The sequence below is a fragment of the Lytechinus pictus genome, chromosome 12, assembly GCF_037042905.1.
Source record: "Lytechinus pictus isolate F3 Inbred chromosome 12, Lp3.0, whole genome shotgun sequence".
NCBI classification, from domain to species: domain Eukaryota; kingdom Metazoa; phylum Echinodermata; class Echinoidea; order Temnopleuroida; family Toxopneustidae; genus Lytechinus; species Lytechinus pictus.
The window spans coordinates 432,205-455,134 of NC_087256.1; the positions used below are offsets into that span (position 1 = coordinate 432,205).

At 35.9% G+C, this 22,930-nt stretch overlaps 1 protein-coding gene across 1 annotated transcript in view; it reads right to left on the bottom strand.

Annotated features, from left to right (window-relative positions):
• The window catches only part of LOC129273307 (signal recognition particle subunit SRP72-like), a 42,627-nt gene that overhangs the window by 6,333 nt on the left and 13,364 nt on the right, over positions 1 to 22,930 (bottom strand). Inside the window, exons 2-11 of the mRNA XM_064107359.1 lie at positions 12,724 to 12,841; positions 9,937 to 10,057; positions 9,302 to 9,367; positions 7,838 to 7,915; positions 6,755 to 6,895; positions 5,305 to 5,417; positions 4,552 to 4,609; positions 3,836 to 3,967; positions 3,436 to 3,564; positions 245 to 317 (exon numbers count right to left, since the gene is read on the bottom strand). Of these exons, the coding sequence (XP_063963429.1) occupies positions 245 to 317; positions 3,436 to 3,564; positions 3,836 to 3,967; positions 4,552 to 4,609; positions 5,305 to 5,417; positions 6,755 to 6,895; positions 7,838 to 7,915; positions 9,302 to 9,367; positions 9,937 to 10,057; positions 12,724 to 12,841 (1,029 nt within the window). The remainder of the gene's footprint in view (positions 1 to 244; positions 318 to 3,435; positions 3,565 to 3,835; positions 3,968 to 4,551; positions 4,610 to 5,304; positions 5,418 to 6,754; positions 6,896 to 7,837; positions 7,916 to 9,301; positions 9,368 to 9,936; positions 10,058 to 12,723; positions 12,842 to 22,930) is intronic.

Genomic DNA, 22,930 nt, shown 5'->3' on the forward strand with positions numbered 1-22,930 from the left:
AAATATGTAAAATTGCAGCAAACTTGGATGCCCAATAAATTGGATAAAATGAATGTTCAAAATGAAAGAATTTTTTTTAAATGGCAGATGTTCCTGCTTCAATATCTCTCTTTTTTAAAGACTTTATCTAGAAATCCTCTACTTTAATCCCCCAAAGACTGGCGGAACACTGGTTCAGCCATACTCTCTATAGTTAACACTACATTGCAATCAGTATATTACAATTATTATTTAATTTACTCACCTTGAAGCAAAAACAGCTGGGCTACAGTCAGTTGGGTAGGCAAGCCAACATTATCATGAGAACTAACAAAGTCCTATCATGAAAGAAAAGAGAAAGAGCCATGATTCGAAACAATCTTTAGAGAATTCAAATCTCCAATCTAAAATATATCATCAATTTTGCTCCTTTTTGGTGTGGACTATTGGTGTGGACTGCAGAACCTTAACAGCTCTTTTGAGTTTACCACATTTCTAATTAAGACTTCCATATATGAAGAAACCCTTGGGCCGAAAGCAAATGAGTGTGATTATGCATTATCCTGTCCATTGTATTCTCCCACCCATGTATCTTAACTTGGTCAGTAAACATATATCCACCTCTATTCTTATCTATTCTCCCACACATGTATCTTAACTTGGTCAGTAAACATATATCCACCTCTATTCTTATCTATTACCCCACACATGTATCTTAACTTGGTCAGTAAACATATATCCACCTCTATTCTTATCTATTCTCCCACACATGTATCTTAACTTGGTCAGTAAACATATATCCACCTCTATTCTTATCTATTCTCCCACACATGTATCTTAACTTGGTCAGTAAACATATATCCACCTCTATTCTTATCTATTCTCACACACATGTATCTTAACTTGGTCAGTAAACATATATCCACCTCTATTCTTATCTATTCTCCCACACATGTATCTTAACTTGGTCAGTAAACATATATCCACCTCTATTCTTATCTATTCTCCCACACATGTATCTTAACTTGGTCAGTAAACATATATCCACCTCTATTCTTATCTATTCTCCCACACATGTATCTTAACTTGGTCAGTAAACATATATCCACCTCTATTCTTATCTATTCTCCCACACATGTATCTTAACTTGGTCAGTAAACATATATCCACCTCTATTCTTATCTATTCTCACACACATGTATCTTAACTTGGTCAGTAAACATATATCCACCTCTATTCTTATCTATTCTCACACACATGTATCTTAACTTGGTCAGTAAACATATATCCACCTCTATTCTTATCTATTCTCCCACACATGTATCTTAACTTGGTCAGTAAACATATATCCACCTCTATTCTTATCTATTCTCCCACACATGTATCTTAACTTGGTCAGTAAACATATATCTTAACTTGGTCAGTAAACATATATCCACCTCTATTCTTATCTATTCTCCCACACATGTATCTTAACTTGGTCAGTAAACATATATCCACCTCTATTATTATCTATTCTCCCACACATGTATCTTAACTTGGTCAGTAAACATATATCCACCTCTATTCTTATCTATTCTCACACACATGTATCTTAACTTGGTCAGTAAACATATATCCACCTCTATTCTTATCTATTCTCCCACACATGTATCTTAACTTGGTCAGTAAACATATATCCACCTCTATTCTTATCTATTCTCCCACACATGTATCTTAACTTGGTCAGTAAACATATATCCACCTCTATTCTTATCTATTCTCACACACATGTATCTTAACTTGGTCAGTAAACATATATCCACCTCTATTCTTATCTATTCTCCCACACATGTATCTTAACTTGGTCAGTAAACATATATCCACCTCTATTCTTATCTATTCTCCCACACATGTATCTTAACTTGGTCAGTAAACATATATCCACCTCTATTCTTATCTATTCTCCCACACATGTATCTTAACTTGGTCAGTAAACATATATCCACCTCTATTCTTATCTATTCTCCCACACATGTATCTTAACTTGGTCAGTAAACATATATCCACCTCTATTCTTATCTATTCTCCCACACATGTATCTTAACTTGGTCAGTAAACATATATCCACCTCTATTCTTATCTATTCTCCCACACATGTATCTTAACTTGGTCAGTAAACATATATCCACCTCTATTCTTATCTATTCTCCCACACATGTATCTTAACTTGGTCAGTAAACATATATCCACCTCTATTCTTATCTATTCTCCCACACATGTATCTTAACTTGGTCAGTAAACATATATCCACCTCTATTCTTATCTATTCTCCCACACATGTATCTTAACTTGGTCAGTAAACATATATCCACCTCTATTCTTATCTATTCTCACACACATGTATCTTAACTTGGTCAGTAAACATATATCCACCTCTATTCTTATCTATTCTCACACACATGTATCTTAACTTGGTCAGTAAACATATATCCACCTCTATTCTTATCTATTCTCCCACACATGTATCTTAACTTGGTCAGTAAACATATATCCACCTCTATTCTTATCTATTCTCCCACACATGTATCTTAACTTGGTCAGTAAACATATATCCACCTCTATTCTTATCTATTCTCCCACACATGTATCTTAACTTGGTCAGTAAACATATATCCACCTCTATTCTTATCTATTCTCACACACATGTATCTTAACTTGGTCAGTAAACATATATCCACCTCTATTCTTATCTATTCTCCCACACATGTATCTTAACTTGGTCAGTAAACATATATCCACCTCTATTCTTATCTATTCTCACACACATGTATCTTAACTTGGTCAGTAAACATATATCCACTCTATTCTTATCTATTCTCCCACACATGTATCTTAACTTGGTCAGTAAACATATATCCACCTCTATTCTTATCTATTCTCCCAAACGTGTATCTTAACTTGGTCAGTAAACATATATCCACCTCTATTCTTATCTATTACCCTGAATTCAACCAAAATTGAGACTCTCACTGTGATTCCTAGGAGTGTTTCATTGACGTTGTCACTACTGACCAAACTGTTGACTCCGACAGTTTCAGTGATATTATCAGAAGCAGAGAAGCACTAGTCTGTGACTGTTTGGGCCCTGAGCTTTATGTTCTCTCTTTTATTTCCAATCGTGGAGAATGAACGACGACTGTTTGAGAATGAATCAGCCCCTTAATACTTATCAATACAAACGTACATAAATAATGCCTTGGCACTTGGAATCCTGAGCAAAATAAGCACAGAATTCCATAATATGTTGAGTATTTTTCCAAAATTAATACACTGTCCCACATATGCAATTTTGTGTTAGTTATCATCAGAAGTATCAGTTTTCAGCTAAGATTTCCTGATTTCTCAAAGATAAGTCTATTTCAATGTACCAGAACTAGATAATATAGGATCATTTAACACTGATTTGATTCTAACCTGAATAACCTGGACGGCTTTAGGAATCTGTTTCTGACGACAGAAGAGACTAGCCTGAAGAAGACACAGCATCTCTTCTCCATAGTCATCTGATTTCATGGTGGAAAGCAGCTTGCGACACTGCTCAAACTAAAGATTATAATAAAAGATTAATCAGTAATCAACTCAATCTCGCCTACAATGAGTTACATCTCTGATGATAAACAACATCCATAGTAAATAAATTTCAATGAATGTTTAATTCAAACTGATTTATTATTCAAGAATTATAATTTAACTTTGCTTGCTATCCATTTTCTATCAGAAAACAATTAAAATATACAGCTAAACATGTACAGTAGGGCAAAAGAACGAACTAAGATATGACTGACCTTTCAGTAGGGGTCAAGGTTCAACATACCTGATTAGTGTAGAGTAGAAGAAGGAACCTATTGTATGACATGAGTGACTTTTGACCTTTGGTCAGTTTGTTCTCCAGACCAGAAACCATGGTAGCCTTAACCTTCTTCTTGGAATCAAATACATTTTGATCCTGTGGATAGTAAGAAATAATGACAGAAGAAAAATAATATTTAATGGGAAAGCCATGATACTTGCTAATGAGAATGGAACTTCTAAAACACACCTTTTTTTATAATCATCTTCTTTCTTTTTTTGGGGACCACCAAAAATATAATCCCTGCACTGCACTGGTCACTCACAAACTGAAAGTATAGAAGAGGCGTGTAGACTATTGTTGGGAGGCCTGAAGGGCAGGAGGCTCAACATAATTAACTTTCATTTCAGCTGTTTTTTAAAGTGGAGGATATGTCCATAACCCATTGTTCCTAACATTTTTTAAATTTTGATCACATTTCATATAGGAATTATGTAATCATATCTACTTCATTTAATTTATTTTCATCAATTTGTTAAAAACAGTACAATCGGACAGAAGAAAAAATGGAATAAAGTCAGAAGCAACGAAAAGCATTAAAACTACAAGTAACTGCCACCTTGATAAATATATATATATAAATAAATAACAGTAAATGAACAAATATGAAACATCAATTCTAAACATTTGTAAATGAAATGAAAAGAATAATTGTTCAAGCTACCAAGCTGAATACTTACTTTGTTTAGTGAGATAATGTTAGCAGAAGCCACTGCCATTAGCCCAATATCTGAAGGCCTGTGAATATCAAACAAAAACTATTGCAAAATTTGCTCACAAGTCAGCCAAAATCAATTTTCAGTTTGCAGCATACACTTAAAAAGCAGATCTCAAGCTTTCAAACCTAAATAAAACTCTTCAAAATGTATCCACTATAATCTATATAATGAATTTGATTGATTGATTGATTGAGAAAAAATATTAGGGAGAGTTTCAGAGAATAAGGGGGGAATGAGGTCAGGAGATATATGGATTTTAGGTTCACCCAAACATGGCACTTGCATACTGAGAAAGATGTGTTGAATTTCTGACAGTCCATGTTACAGATGGTCTATAATAAAATCATGAACATAGCGTTTGGTTGAATTTCATCACATTTTGACAGAAATTTAACCAAGATTTACTATTAACACATTATTTTTTATTTTGATTTCAAAGCCCTAAACTGACTAGTTTTATTTATTACACAGAACCTTGCCTGACACTTACTGTGGGTTTTAAGCTTGATAGTGACAAATAATTTATATTATATGTACAAAATACTTGTCATTATTACTTTCTTGTTGCATTTCTGAATACTTTCAAGCTTTCATTATATATTTTTTTTCTTATTTCCTCCTTTATCACAAATAATTAGATTACCAAGTATGTAAAACACTCTGTATCGGTTTGTTCAACCCGTCTACTCTGTAACAGAGTTGTTATATACTCACCTCGCTTTCACAACTTGATTATATAGTTTGAGAGCTTCATCATTCATGCCTTGTAGCTGTAACACATAAGCTCTTTGAACATAGATTACTCCAAGCTCAGCTTCAACATCATCCTACATGGAAACACAGAAAAAAACATGCCAAAATCTTACAGTGCATCATAAAGAGAAAAAGATGATAGAATATTTTTTAGTTTGGTTGATATCAAATATTTCTTTTATTTGTTTGTATAATGTAAAACTTGGCTTGGTCACTCACAGGAAATATAAATCACCATCACATCAGGAGAATGAAACCCTTGAAACCAACTGAATCCATATCAAAGGGAAAAATCAAAGAAACATATTATTGAAAGTTTGAGGAAGATTGAATGAATAATAAGAAAGTTATGAGCATTTGAATATTGAGATCACTATTGCCATGTAGTTCCTCCCATTGGCAATGCGACCAAGATCTGTGATGTCACACACGTACAACTCCCTCATTACTTTAGTACTTATTTCACTTATATTCTCACTTTTATATAGTCTATCACAAGGTGAGGTGTTCTCTTTATGAGAGGACAAGTGCAGAGGTTTCACAACATTATATCATTAATGAATCGTTTGTCATATGATTAGAATGAGCAAAAAGAGATGTTTTGGGGTATATTTTCAGTGTCCAAAAGGGGAGAGTTGTTCATCTGTGACATCATAGATCTTGGTCGCATTGCCAATGGAAGGATCTCCATAGCATTAGTGATCTCGACATTGAAATGCTCATAACTCTTCTATTGCTAGTCCTATTTTACTCAAACTTTTGTTGATCTTATTCTTTGATTTTTCTGCTTTCACAAAAGCTAACTTGCTCCAAGAATTTCATTCTCCTTTAATTACAAAATGTTGGAGATTAATTGAAGTTATAGAAATAGGGAGTGTGTGAAATCATGGGGCTCCCTCATTTACTATCATTTTCAGATTTCCAATCAATTTGTTGGGGTGGACTATACCTTTAGCTCTAAAAAGACAAGAGTACTTTTGAGGCTGGAAATTCATTTTTCTTTAGCAATTGAGGCTTGACATGCCCTTACATAATATTGCGGAATGCTCACACTGCATACCCAGGTGTCACAAATTTGGTCTCTAACAATGATGGAGACTTGAAAGAAAAGAGTAATGAGACAACTCAGTGTCAACCTTTCACATTGCAAATTTATCACAAAGCTTGTCTATATTAATAGGGTAAACCCTAAGAAGACTGAGAGGCAGTCTTAAGATGAGTTTGTTAGGTGTTATGACTAGGAATTCTAAATGCTATGTCAGTCAGATTCACAAGTTTATTTAGAATGGATTTTTAAATTGGAATAGCCTAACACCCTTGATCATATTAAATGGGCCAAATGGCATTTAGACCATTAGGATCAGACAGAAATTAGACAAAGTGGTATTAGGCCAAATGGCAATTTACTTACATCCTCCTCCATCATCTCTCGGCAAAGCTTTTCAGCCTGGACTAACTGTGCAAGGGCTTCTGGGTAATTCCCTTGACCAATCAGCAAACATGCTCGATTGAAACTAAGCTCCCAAGTTTCATCCTCCAATCCTGGATCATCCTATAGTTAGAAGACATAGATTCATTCTAATTGCTTATTAAATAAAATAGCGAAGAAACACTTACTTGTTTAAAACAAATATGAGTTGGTGGAAAGTTGATGACATTTGATAATAAGAAATGAGCAAAAAAGACAATTGAACCAACAACATTAAGCTGAAAACAAAATTAGAGATTGACATGGTTATTAATGTATTTTTAATGGCTCAAACAATGTATCAAGTAATTTATATTTGTCCTGGTGTTAACATCACATTAACAAGGCCAATGAATATCTCATCAATGGTGATTTAAACATCAGTGTGATACACCTGTAACATACTTGCTCCCAAAGTATGTCACATATTGAAAGTTTTGTCTGTTGGGGATGATCAAATGATCATATCTCCAACTTAACCAACCTATGGATTTCTCAAACCAAAGGATAGCGGTCACTTGGTTTGATAAAGTTCACAAGAGTTGCCGAAATGTGGCCTTCTACAGAAGTAGGTTGGAAGAAGCTTGAACATGTCATTGTATGTCATATATTATTCACATATTAGCTGGAAGCAATAGTAACATTTAAGAAATCAACAAGACATCTTGGCTGCGGACCGGAAGGGCCAATAGTTTATAGATTTCACAATAATGATAACAACTTCCGAATTTCAAGCATTAAACATTATATCATTAGAATGAATATGAATGAATGTTTAAAACTGATCACCTTAAATATTGATTTGATATTAAAATACACTCTACAAGGTTTGAAATTCCCTTTCCACACATATGAGCAAACATACAGTGGCAGATTAAGCGGGGGTTAGATACATTGCCATATCATGGGTCATGTTGCTTGCACACAATGATGAGCCTGCCCACAGTATTTTGTCTAATCCAACTAGATCTGCCCATGTACATGCTTCCAATTATTCCTTGTATGGAAACAAAGGTCTATTCTTACCACATCTTTATTCTCCCATAGTTTAAGGCCAGCAATGACGGCTGATAGATTGGTCTGTCTTTCTTCTTCATAATCATCCTGGAAAAAAAAAAAATTATAATATTTGGGTAATTCCATAAAAATCACCAACCATTTTTGTATATTTGACCCATATTTTTCTCCAACCTTACTTCACTTTATGAACTGCGCAAGCTGTGATATAAAACAATTTCAATATTTCATATAAAAAAAAAATTATAATATTTGGGTAATTCCATAAAAATCACCAACCATTTTTGTATATTTGACCCATATTTTTCTCCAATCTTACTTCACTTTATGAACTGCGCAAGCTGTGATATAAAACAATTTCAATATTTCATATGACCTGCAAAAACATAACAAACATTATAACAGATCAGGGTTCTGTTGCAGAAAGAGTTGCAATTAAACACAAATCCAAAAAATAAAACACAACTGGATTTTCAACCAATAAAACGCGCATGATAGGAACTTGCTTTTGATTTTTTTTTGTGTGTTGCGTTTTAATGCAACGCTTTCTGCAGTGGGCTCAATGTTAGTTTTCCCCCACTATGATTACATAAGATGCATCACGAGGCTCAATTTCACAGGTAAGTTATCAAAATCAAAATTCTGACAACTTTGCACAAACTCACAAATCTTTCAGTCTTGTTGCAACTGAAATTTTCTGTTCATAATGACACTCTTAAACCTAAAAGGCCGGGGGGGGGGTGGATTCCGCCCCCCCCCCTACATTTTTCATGTTAAATCCGCCACACAAAATTTTTCAACCACGCCGCTCACTGACTTTTTTCTTTCAAATCTTGCACAACTTTTGAGACCAAATTTGCGATGCCCGGGTATGCGGTTACGAAATTACGCAACATTATGTAAGTGCATGTCGGTCCAAAAATTGCTCAAAAACATGATTCTGTGTACAGAGTCAATGCAAATAGTGTTATCAACCCAATTTGTATTGACTTTGTACAAGGAATCACATTTTTGAGCAATTTGGGGTCTGACATGCACTTAATGTTCCGTAATTTCGGAACCGTGTACCCGGGCTTCGCAAATTCGGTCTCAGAAGATGCGCAAGGCCTGAAAGTAAGAAGTCGCTGAGTGGCAAGTAAAAAATTACTTGCAGCCCCATAGTGATGAACTTTGTCGAGGGGAGGGGGGGGGGTCAAATTGACCCCTTCCCAAATTAAGGGTTGAATTTTAACTACAAAGACATCATTTATACATCTTTGTATTGATAAAAATGAATTCCTTGTCCAAATTAACATAGAAATAAATAAAGATTCTATTTAGTTTTGTTTTATTACCATTCTCAAGCCAATTTTAGGTTTTAATCAATTACAACTAAACCTTCAACAATTAACTGCTTTTTCGGTGCAGGTTGGGTGTAAACAAGAATTGACAATGTACTTTACAAAGACACCAAGCTTTCATATTTTTACTTACTGATGTATTTTTGATCAAGTTTTTGTACACGTTGACACACTCACTGTATTGCTCTAACCTGTAAAGCTGTAAAAAAAGAAGGGGCAAATATCAAGGTGTTAACTCACTTTGGGGGATATTTCAAATTTTTGTCACTAAAGAGGATTGGCAGATGTTTATTGTCCGCCAGTTGGAGAATCACGTGCCTTTTTTTAATTTTCAGACCAGCATATGCAAAATATGAGCACTATCTATATCCTTTAAGTCAAAAATTTTCACAGTCAAATACAGTAAGAATGAATGGTAGGAACATATATGCAGATTCGTATCAAGTCAGTATTACAGATATTCTGTTCAATTTTTGACATACCAGGATTTAATGCAAGGAAATGCCTCATGTGAAAAAAAAATCAGAGGATAAAGCAGAAATACTATCAGAGATTTTTTAAAAATTGGCAAATTTGATCATGACCTAAGAGAGGAAAAAAGGAATACTTATGTGTTTTAATCACAAAGATTAATCCATAAGAAACAGTGTATCACAATGAAAAGATTAAACGATTTAGAGGTCAGAGAACCGTCATTACAGCACATGAATGTGCTAAAAAGTCTTTGAAAATTTTATTTTGTTGTTGGACTGATATCAACCACCTTACCACTTGGCCGAGCAACTCCTGGAGCTTTGGGCTTGGGTCAGAAACATTTCTGATGGTTGATAAAGCTTCTGGAATCTTGTTTAGTCGATACTGGCAGTAAGCCTTCTCAAAGGACAAACCACTGTAGAATAAGATCAAAATAAACTAAACATTCAATGACAACAAATGGGACACTTCCTAAAAGCAGGATTGGTTCTTAAAGGACAAGTCCACCCCAACAAAATTTCATCAAAATCGGATGTAAAATAAGAAAGTTATGACATTTTAAAGTTTCGCTTAATTTCACAAAACAGTTATATGCACATCCTGGTTGGTATGCAAATGAGGAGAGTGATGACGTCATCCACTCACTATTTCTTTTGTATTTTATTATATGAAATATGAAATATTCTAATTATTTCCGCATTGTCAAGTGAAACAGTGATTAATTCCTCCCTGAACATGTGGAATTGGCATTGTTTAATGTTATATGATTCACAAAAGTCGGTCCCTATGGTCAAATCTGTAAAAAATGAAATATTGTATAATTCAAACAATAAAAAACAAAAGAAATAGTGAGTGATGGACATCATCGACTGACTCATTTGCATGTCACTGATTTGTGCATAATTGGGAAAAATAAGCGAAACTCTAAAATGCCATAACTTTCTTATTTTATATCCGATTTTGATGAAATTTTCAGTGTTATGCTAGTTTTTTTTTTTTTGTTAAATTAAAATCAACATTTTGCTGGGGTGGACTTGACCTTTTAACGATTTGGGGTTAAAATCCCACAACAGCAGATGTGTTATTTCCTCTTATTAATAAGTACCTGCCCATCTTTTCACGGATAAACCAAAATCAGAGTCTGTAACCAATATGAAGGTCTAGGACATGTGAGGACATATCCTCAATACAGTGGCAAGCTTTATCCTTTATTTGACTAAGTGTATTAATGCACTTAATCATACAGAGAGACGAGAGGTGGTTTCAAACCGCCTCGATCACAAGAATCCCCGTTAAATTACGAGAACTTTTTTAGGCTGAAAAATACCTATTAATTATTCCTGCATTCACACCGCCCTGAAACATACCCTTCGGGATAAGTTCCTGAAGTTACGAGCATGCGCAGTATGGTCTGATAAGCAGCAAGGCGCGAAATTCAAAATCACTAGCCCAGCAGCAACCCATGCACGGCGCCGCACCCAACGACACGCTGGGCTAAAAGTTCCCGTAATTTGCTTTCAGACCGCCAAAATACCCACGACCTTGGAAAAATCCCCGCGAAAGTTCTCGTAATTTCGCCAAGTACCTACTATTTATCGGGTATTTTCTTTCGGGGATATTACGCGTAGTTTGCTTTCACACCGCCAAAATACCTGGTATTTTCTGATCGGGGTAAATTTCCCGATCAGAGAATACCTGGAACTGGCGAACTTCGAGGCGGTCTGAAACCACCTAAAGAGCTGAGAAAGATTTTCAGAAGAAAGAACAAAGAGGAAAATAAAGATTAATAACATGTAGGCCTAACTACTAGCAGTGTGAAAAAAATCTTTGAAAATAGTCATCGATGATGAGAGACACTAATACAATATAATCAAATATACAGGGATTGTGCACATTTATAAAGCATGTAATTTTGTGCATTATGACAATATTCATGATAAAAAAGTTAAGACATCATCCAGAATACCAATCTTGTCACATCTCTGACAAAAGATAAAACATCAAGATAAGTTTTCAGAATACAACTGCTGGCTTTTATGTAACGAGGACTACAGCCTCAACTTAAATTCAGTTATCAAAACAGGGGGAGGACAGGGAGAAAGGGGTGAAAGAGAGGAAGAAAAAGGAGAAGATTGATGAAGAAAAAGAAGGGGAAAGGAAGGTGAAGACAGGATACATGTTGGATGATAAAGAAATACATGTAGGAGGATGACAACAACAGTGAAGACAATGACAGTGACAAAAAAAGGAAAAAAAGCTGAGTCTAAGACAGCACTTCTCAACCTTTTTTTACTCGAGGACCACTTTGACTCTCAGATTTTTTTCGAGGCCCACCAACCAAAATTTTAAGAAAATGTCTAGTTTGATTCAATAATGTTTCATGAAATTTGAACACAAAATTCTGAAGCACATTCAAAACAAACAGAGAACTAATCTGCATTCGCAAATGTCCAGTAAATGGGCAACAATTAACTTCATACACAATATGCATGCACATGAGGTTCAAATTAAAATTAGATTGAAACCATCATAGTGTGCATGTGCATGCTTTGCAACATACATGATACCTAAGCGTGCATTGGTTTTGTTTGACCCACGTTGACTGACTGGACAGGTCTGTGAAATAAACTGTAGTTTTTCTCCCTCTGGAGCTTCTTGCGGCCCACCTGAGAGAGCTTCAAGGACCACTAGTGTGCAGCGGCCGTTTGAGAAGCGCTGCTCGAAGAAACAGGAATTGTTCAACAAACAAAATTTCAAAATTTTAGATCCCATCAAAATAATAGACTAACAAGGGAATTTAATTTCTATGAGATCCCATAAACTCTGAGGCCCATATTCTAAGAAGACATTTCAATTGTACAAAACCATGGACTTTACCTGATTTTTTATTTCATTCTTTTCAAGCATGAATTTAGCACACTTTCACCCAATGTACACATTTAATTGGATCGTTCTTAGTGTACTATATAAAATATTATATGCAAACTCTGCATAGTCCATGGTTGGGTACTATAGCACAATAGAAACTTCTTTTGAGAATACGGCCAGTGAGTATCACAAATCATCCCATAGGGCTCTCACCTGGCTACATTAGGGTTGTTGACTATTTCTTTGAGAGCAATCTGAAACTGAGTTTGATGAATCAAACAAATGATCTTGCACTGGAAAGCAGTCTCATCTCCACGATTAGCTTTTAATACTAAAATGAAAAATAAGAGCAAAAGAATGTTATTGTTCATCATAGATCAAGAAGAAACTTCTACAGTGAAAATGTACTACCAGTACTTGCAGTAATTAGAGGTACCATATGGGCACTAGTATTCAACCTGGCATAATTCAAAGATTTGGAGAAATTCCCCAAATATTTAGAAATAGGGAATTAATCTTAATTTCATTTCATACCTTTGTTATTTCCAGGGTAATCTGTTGTCGGTATTTTCTTTATCAATCTGTCGACTGTATGTGCGGAGGATCGAATTATGCGGCGATGACATTTTGCACTAAACTGCACTAGTATTCAACCTAGTGATGATAGATAGCGAATCTCAAAATGGTTTAGATTGCTCAACTAGATCTAGATCTATGTAAGTCTCTGGCTTTGACTAATTCCCTGTTTGGTCTCATCTCAAATGGTATAGTCCATAGTCAGATGGGACAAGGGCAGATTGAGAGACAGGGCCATCTTTCATCGCTAAGTTGAATACTAGTGTTGGTAGGTGGAATACTAGTGCAAAAATCCATCGCCACATTATTCCATCGCACGCACGTACAGTCGACTGATTGATAAAAACAATACTGGCAACAGACAACCCTGAATTTCCTCTTGGAAATGAGAAAGGTCTGAAATTAAAGGGATGGTCCGGCCTGAAAGTATTTATAGCTTTATGAGAGTAGAATTCACTGAGCAAAATGCCGAAAATTTCATCAGAATCGGATAACAAATAACAAAGTTATTTAATTTAAAGTTTAGCAATATTTTGTGAAAACAGTTGTCATGAATATTCATTAGGTGGGCTGATGATGTCACATCCCCACTTGTTCTTTTGTATTTTATTATATGAAATTAGGTTTATTTAATTTTTTTTCTCCAAGGAACTAAAAAAATTGATTAACAACTGATTTAGTGCATTAGATATTCATTGCTGCAACTTATTTCATTATAAAATATAAGGGAGACATATTATTCAAACAAGTATGAAATAATGAAAAAATTGTGATTTTATGTAATAACATAAGAAAACGGAAAGTGGGGATGTGACATCATCAGCCCACCTAATGAATATTCATGACGACTGTTTTCACAAAATATTGCTAAACTTTAAACTTTAATAACTTTATTATTTGTTATCCGATTTTGATGAAATTTTCGGCATTTTGCTCTGTGAATTTTACTCTTATGTATTAAGATATAAATATTTTCAGCCCGGACCATCCCTTTAAGGTAGATTCACTATTTCTATATATTTGAGGAAGTTCTCCAAACGGGTTGAATACTAGTGCATGTACGGTACATACATGTACATACCTCGTACAGCAGGCAGTGCAGATATCCACACTTTTCATTTCATTTCTTTAGTCATGAAATATTGATTTTATTTGAGAGAAATCTTAAAGTTTGTACAACCTGCTTCCAATCATCTACGCATGCGCAACAATTCTCTCTGACGTATGGACCTAACGGACACATATATCATCACATTATTATTATTTGTTGTATAATTTTTTTTAATTGTTCTACAAACGTAGCTCATCAACGATAGGTCATCACGAAGCGAGTCAAGCCCATTGTATTATGCAGCGTGGAAAGATTTTGCAGTTACTAGCAAGTCATCGGCCGGTAAGAAACCTCTCATTTTTCATCTTTTCAAAAGTTTCAAATGTAAGGACGTTCCACAGTTAAAATGAAATCCATGTTGTTTTCACAATTTTTTTTACAAAGATACTATTACGGTATATTTTAAATGTGCAAAAAATAACATGGGTTCATGTGCTTGATTTTTTGCTATTGAGCTTTGAAGTTCACCTATAAAATGTAAGTTCTCGAGAATTGCACATTAAAAAGAACTTGGCATTTTTAGACCCCACAAGATCACAACGTTGAGGTTATCACAACAAAGTCAAAATCATTGTAATTTTTGTCAAATTTTACAGTATAGTTAAGAATTGTATACGGTAATGAAGATGGATAATTCATTCATATTGCTATTTGTTTGCCCTTTTAAAGCTAGCAACACCTTCATTTCTTTGAAATGGTTTGAAAGATGAAACTAGCACATCAATGATGTGGAGCTCATCCAGCATCTTGCAACGAAATTTAATACAATTTTTAATTTCAGCCCAGTTGACACTGTAGTGAATAATATTGGTGACATAAATTTAGGAAACAGAATTGAAATTGATGAAGAAATGACATAGAAGCATTTTTTGTGATTTATGAATAAATTTTGTATAAATCAGCATAAATAATTTTGTCAAAATTTCTAAACTGTGTAGATCCTTGGTGAACCTCATGTAGATCTCTGATGGAACCAACAAAATCAAAATCATTCAACAAATAAATAAGTATTTTTGTGAGTTTTGAAAAGTATGCATAAATTAGCATATTTAATGAGTTTTAAAATTCTGTGTTGAAATGTTGTTTCCCCACCTAGAGCTATCATATAAAGCAAACAAAATTGAAATTGATCAACAAATGATGGAGAAAAAGCATTTTTTGTGATTTATGAATAAATTTTGCATAATTTTTTTTGCATAAATAATTTTTTAGTCAAATTTCAAATTTCTGTGTCGAAATTTGGTGACCCTCATGTAGCTCTACCAGATGGATTAAAAGAAAATCAAAATTGGTTAACAAATAAAGAGGAAGAAGCATTTTTTGTGATTATTAATAAATTTTGCATAAACTAGCATAAATAATTTTCGAGTGAATATTTCAAAATTATGTGTACAAGTTTGGTGAACCTCATGCAGCTCTACCAGATGGAAAAAAAATTTAAATCAGTCAACAAATAAAGAAGAGTCATTTTCTTTGATTTATGAATAAATTTTGCATAAGTTAACATAAATAATTTTCAACTCAATATTTCAAAAATTTTTGTAGAAGTTTGATGAAGCTCATTAATTCTACCAGATGGAAGAAAAAAATCAAAATCGGTCAACAATTAAAAAAGCAGCATTTTATGCGAATTTTTAAAAATACGCGTAAATCAGCATAAAAGATTTTCTCGTCAAAATTTCATAATTCTGTGTAGAAGTTTGGTGAACCTCATGAGGGGTTAACTTAGATAAAAAAAATACTTGCATCGGCCAATAGATATCATGAACCTTATATTGTCGCCCTCTACACGCGTCTTGTAGCTAGGCTACGATAACAAAGACGGCACGATGGCGACAATAACAGACTGTGAGTAAACGCTCCTCTACTCTTAATATTTTCATGTATTTAAGTGCAATTGTATTAAAAGAAAAACCCACAATTTTTTACCAAAAAAGGTCAAATCAATATTGTAGCCCATTTACATAAGTTTGAGCTCAAAACCCTTTAAAAAATGCGCGATTTGGAGTAAGTTAGAGCATGGGAACTCTCACCGTGCGTGTAGCAATATTAAATCATAATTTTGGCATATTTTTCAATATTTTTGCCTTTCTGGTCAATTCAAGTGGAAATGTTTAGTTGAATATGCTGTGTAATGCTATTCAAAAGTATGAAAATATATTTTTTGACCACCACCTGGAATATCATAAGTGTTATTACCTTGAACTTGACCTAGAAATATGAAATCATATTTTTTATCACATTTTCCCTCTCGAGTCAGTTCAACAGGAATTTTAAAGCAGATTGAGCTTTATTATGTCATTTACATGTATTAGTAAGCACATATATCTTTTTAACCATTGGTGGGAAATTCCCGTTATAACCTTGAACTTGATAAGTAAATATGAAATCATACTTTCATCACTTTTCCCCCTTATAGTGTCAATTATATACCAAAATTTTAATGCAGATTTGGCTTTATTATGTCATTTAGCAGTAATAGCAAGCACATGAATTTTTTAAACCATTTTTGAGGGGTGGAAAATTTACATGCGTTATGTCTTATGACCTTGATTTATGAAATATGAAATCATAATTCTGTAAGATCTATAGCATTTTAGTTGTTGCAGTAAATGTAGTTTTTTCCAACTTTCTTTCCCTATTTAATATCAATATGCATTTTAAATATAAAGGGAAGTTTGATAACCTTGGAATTACTTTGATATTTCATTTTCAAAGACATTCATTGAATGATTGATCAACATTTGATTGTCATGACATGATTGAAATTTATTGTAATATTTCTAGTGTTTGAATTTGCCCTCCCCCTCCCGACCCAACCAGGCCATGTCAGTCTACTAATGCAATATTCCTTAAAAACTTTTCTTATCATAGCCTTTAAGGAGCCGCTGAATTCCACAAAAAAGGAAATAATTGATAAATTCTTACTTTTATTAACAAGACTCTGTACTCTTCCGAAGATGTCTAGTACAGCCCCACTCGTAGGTTTTCGTGTTGTAAAAATATGGTATGTTCAATCCGGACGACATTATGAAATAAAATGTTCGTGAGTGTTTTTTCAGTTAGATCTAGAGGGTCAAACTTACATTTTACCGTAGTTCATATGGAGATCAGCGTTATTAAAATAGCAAATAGACTCGGTAGTGTCGAAGATGATAAATTTATTGATTAAAGACGGTCGATCTTGTTTAATCATAAAAGAATTGAGCATGATCCACGGGGGTGTATAATGAAATCTCGCTGTGGCACGATACCATTCGTCATAGGGAACAAAGTATTCCAACAGAGGAATTCATTTTCAATGAATGATTTTCATGATCATTTGAGGTCTTTATTGATCTTATAATTCTGTGACATCGTATAAGATTATTTTTCTAAAATTTTCAAACGTGTTAGATAAAGATAATTATGTAAAAGTCGTGACCCTCCTATTTTTCACCCCTCTTGATCAGTGGACGAATCCACTTGGAATATGATGATGACGTCATTATCGACTGGGGGTTTTTGCCTCTGCTCGCTTGGACCCAGTAAGTCGTTCAAAAAAATGACTGGGACATCATGTTACTCTGCCGAGCAAGGGAGTGGTAAATTTTCAATAAAAAATCAAGAAACTTCATAAATAGCAACAAATAATGATAATGCTACGTACCAAAAAATAGCGAATCCCATTGACGCCTTCCGGGGGTGCCAGCTGAAGATATTCTCTGAACAACCATTTAACTTCTAAGACAGTGACGGACATGGCTATTTTTGGGGTTTGTTCATTTTTCATGTTTATTCATCAGTTCCTTAATAATTATGAGGAGGTTGACCAATCAGAACGATGCCCTATGGCTAAGCCCTTTGAAAACAATGCGTCACAAGCCGTCTTTTTCAGTTCATTCACAAATCGCGTGCCAAAAGCAGACCGCTCGTGAGTGTGTACAAAGTCAATGGGCTCCCATTGACTGTGCGTGGAGAGCGATCGCGGTCAACGAGCAATGTCACGTGACTGAAGTCCCTATATATAGCTCACGAACAGGAGACGAACACGATGTACATCCCCGTAAAATTATCTTCTAGCTACCATGTTTACAGACTACAGTTAAGATGAGCACAATAAATGAGTTTTATACTCGTATAGATCTATACATTTTACTGAAATATAATATTTATGCTTTCTGATTCTTGCAGTGATTTTATCATTTTAACCTTCGCATTCTGTACGATAGGATTTATTGCTTTTTCTCCCTGATTTCAATTTCGTTGTCGCGTAAAGTTGAGATGATCAGCAGTGGCTGCAGCGCAGAGGCTTGACGTTATAGGTTATCGTAGACCGACAGCTTCAGTCTCTGTTATATTGGTTGTTCCGCTGAACTCTTTGGCTCCACTCCCAAATCAGAGACCGAAGTTCTTACTCGATCTGTACAGGGACTCAATGGCCATATGTTTATGTATTAAGTTTGGAACTTTGGATAAACCAGGAAGTGTGAGAGTTGCGCGACAGCCGAAGTAAGTCATTGTTTTTTTTGTTTTTTTAATGTTGGTTTATTGTACAATTTATAGAAAAAATATATAACGAGAAAGAAAAATAGCTTTATTTCTTACTCTTCACCCAGGCCTTATTTCACTCCGTGTCCATCCTCCGCTTATCCTCAAAATTTGTGATTTTGGGCCAGTATCTAATTCCTCACACATAACTATTCACGGCCGATTTCAAAACATCGCATGCGAGGGTCGCTGGTCAAACGGCATTAATATTATAATATATTGGATCGCTCAGAAAATACCAGAAATATTCCAAGACCAAGAGTTTGGGGAAATATTTAACGAATGAGTGGAATATTTTCCCAAACTCTTGGAATATTTCTGGTATTTTCTGAGCGATCCAATAATATATAATATATTAATGCTGTTTGACCATCGACCCTCGGCCTCGCATGCGATGTTTTGAAATCGGCCGTGAATAATTACGTGTGAGGAATTAGATACTGGCCCAAAATCACCAATTTTGAGATATTACCGCAGGATGGACATGGAGTGAAATAAGGTTGAAGAGTAAGGGCATTATCGTGGTTTATGTCACCAGTCCATTCATTGCCGTTTATTTCGTCAGCGGTGGTGACATCTTTCCACTCCCATTGACTTTGTAATTGTACACAACGATCGCACACACACCGACACACATGACAAGAGAGGTGACAAATTTCACGGTATGGCCAGAGTAAGAAATAAAGCTATTTTTCTTTCTTGTTATATTTTTTTTCTATAATTTTTACAATAAACCACCATTTGATCCCACCTTTGTCACTCGATATATCCGAACTGGTTCACCGTCCCGATGTTCGGGCAGGTGGAGCGTAGTGTAGCGGTACGGTAGTAAGTGGACCGGAGCCTGCATGAACATCGCTCGAGATCTAGGTAACTCTCAGTCTCAGGCTCAGCTCAGCTACCTCAGGCGATGTTCGTGCAGGCTCCACTCCACTTCACTACCGCTACACTACGCTCCACCTACCCGAACATCGGGACAGTGAACTAGATCGGATATTCCGAGTCATAAAAGGTGGGATGGCAATCATGGTTATCGTAAAAATTAAAGAAAAAAAATATAAAGAGGGATATGAATGACTTAATATCTTACTTTACACCCGTATTTCACTCCGTGTCCATCCTCCGGTTATCCTCAAAATTTGTGATTTTGGGCCAGTATCTTTTTCCTCACACGTATTATTCACGGCCGATTTCAAAACATCGCATGCGATCGGTCGCTGATCGATCGCGATCGCATGCGATGTTTTGAAATCAGCCGTGAATAATACGTGTGAGGAAAAAGATACTGGCCCAAAATCACCAATTTTGAGGATAACCGGAGGATGAACACGGAGTGAAATACGGGTGTAAAGCAGTCTAAAGTAAGATATTAAGTCATTCATATCCCTCTTTAAATTTTTTTTCTTTAATTTAATACTGCTTGTACTGCTGGTTTTGTTCCAGGCATGTTTATTTAAAAAAAAAAAATTATATTAGTCATCGTTTTAAATTAATTGCAACAAAAGTGTTATCATCGCCAAAAGTAATCCTGAATTATGTTTTTGAAGGTATTTTATTTATTGGTGCCCATAATTAGTAAATTAATCATAAGAATTGCGCATTCAAAGAATTTAGACACACTCACACAGTTATAAAATTACCGAGGAGCTGAATCAAGGTTGTGAAATTTATTAGCGCCACCAACGGGCTTCCTTGTATTTCCGTAGAAGAGACAAACGAAGTCACTTGCTAGGCCGAGGTAAGCGAAATTTGCTCTTTTTAAATGAAATGAGTTAAATATCATATGTAGGCCTATAATTTTGTTATGTATTGCTACTTACCGGAAAGAGCCCCGGTCATGCCGGTGCGTAGCGAGAAGGAGTTTCGGCAAATATTACTTCAGCAATGAAGCAATGTTTGCCGACTACTTCTAAATCTACGGTCAAACACGGTCCGGTGTACGACTCACGAGGTTCGTATATATATATATACGAACCTCGTATTAGTGTGAGTGACTACGACCTGGCTACAGTACATGTACGTCATTAAAAAAGAAGTTATGACAGGTTCGGAGGTGTCATAAATATTTAGTGAGGTTGTTGTACCCGATCTTGGTAAAGAGGGCTTCGTGAAACGGTTAGCGGACAAGTAGCTCACTATCTCCGATTTAGTCAAGAAGTTAGAATTATGACGGTGTTGAGAAACGGGCCCCTGGGCTCCCTGGTTTACTGACAGTGACTAACTTACACTACAGCTCAGCTAACCCAGAGAGCTCCCGCCCGCTGCGCGGGCGGGAGCCCAGAAGCTTACCGTGTATTTGACCATATTCACCGCACTAGGGTGATTTATGGTCTAAATATTTCTCCAAATGAATTGTGGAAACAGAAAGTATACAAATTACAATTACCACGATTATATGGATGAAGGTCTAACGAGTGGCAGTTTCCTGACATCTGGGCACAGACTGGAACCTCAAAAAAACGAAAAGTTCTCTCCTTCTACCCCCGTTTCGATCGGCCATTTTTGTTAAAAATCGTAACAAAATGGCCGATCGAGACTGGGGTAGAGCATGGACCTATTACGAATGGACATTCAACGAATCCCCTCCTTTGACACAGAGACTGTCGCCGCTAATCCTTTTATAAACAGAGCGCTGGCAGCTGACACCCATCAAGCCGGTCGTAAAACATGCTCTCACTGATTGACAGCGGAAATCAATTGTACGCTGCTCCTACCCATTGCGATGTTGTTCGTTCACTTTATCAAAAGCAACGCACAGCAGCGAACGTTAGCGCTATGAAAATGATAGCAGAAACAAGAAAACAGGCGTGCATAAACGTATTTTTTACGTACATCGCTAACAACCGGAAATGAAATGCATTGAAATCACCTTGCAGATCCGTATATCTACGGCAAAAAAGCAGTTGAAATTCGACGAAAAAATCTGCGGAAAAACGTTAAAATCTCAGCTTTTTCGGACAGTATCGATGTCGATAGTAGCGCTTACCTTCGGTCAGAAGTTGATTTTCATTTGGGCATAAAATTCCACAGGATTGATGAAATTTAACGGGATTTTTTTTGATGGACAGACGACAATCGCACATTATAGAGAGCCTAAAATAATGTACTGAAAAACCGGATATGAATTGCGCATTGCATTCTAGGTAATGTAAGGACTTTCCCTATTGGCAATCGGGGCTACAACATGACCGTCTTTGGTCGAAAGAGGGCCAGTGATCGATCGGTGACGATCATCGGGCGAAAGGAGCTTGTGTAAGGCGGGACGTCAATATCCGGGAGGGGTGTGCAAACGCGTTTGCACGCCCTCATTACTTTTCATGCACGGGCTTGCACGCCACGAAGTTAATGAGGTTGAATTTGCATATCAATAGAGCACCCGTGCGATCATCGCGGAGCGACATAACGAGCCCGTGCAGTCGCGTTCTGGCACTTCTATTGTTCCCGGGCATTGGGCTGGCAAGCCAAGAGGAATTTATTGGCGCGTGTAGAGAAGTTCCTTACCTCAATTGTTTGCCGTGAAATGTTGTGAGGGTGCAACTACTAGTATAATGAGTGACGATGTGTGCCGTAATTAATTGGTTGGAAGGCGTGACAAGTATTCAAAGGGACAAGAACCTGGACGCAAACATTTTGCTCCGGCGAATCGCTTATTCATGCTTATACCTTGGTCACATTTGCTATACGGCGGCCGTACGGCGAATCGATAACAGCCGTTTTAACATTTTATGTACGAGCTACATAATGTGGTTTGTATAAAAATGAATAAAACGGCTGTATTCGACTCGCCGTACGGCCGCCCTAGAGCAAATGTGACCAAGGCATTAGTACCTGATGATGTGAGCTTCCAAAAATATGTATATAATTCCCGTAAATTCCTGACAAAGATGGAAAGGGAAATAAATTTTGTTTTGGCTACCAGCGGAAGTAAAATGCGATCCGTCAAAGCATTCGATCAATCGCGGCGACCGCGCACAAAGTCTACAGGCGCTGGACCCACTGAATCAGCTTGCAGAGCTCTGTTCGCTCCTGAAGATGTGATTACAACCATGCCTAATAATTCCAAAAGCGCTGACAAATACGGCCGCATTGTCACTGGTACGCGTGATTCCTCCGAATTAGTCCTCAGAAAAGTTTAGTCACGACTCCGTATCGTTCTTGCTGTATACCCGCACGCTTAATATCAGTTTTATAGATACCATGTGC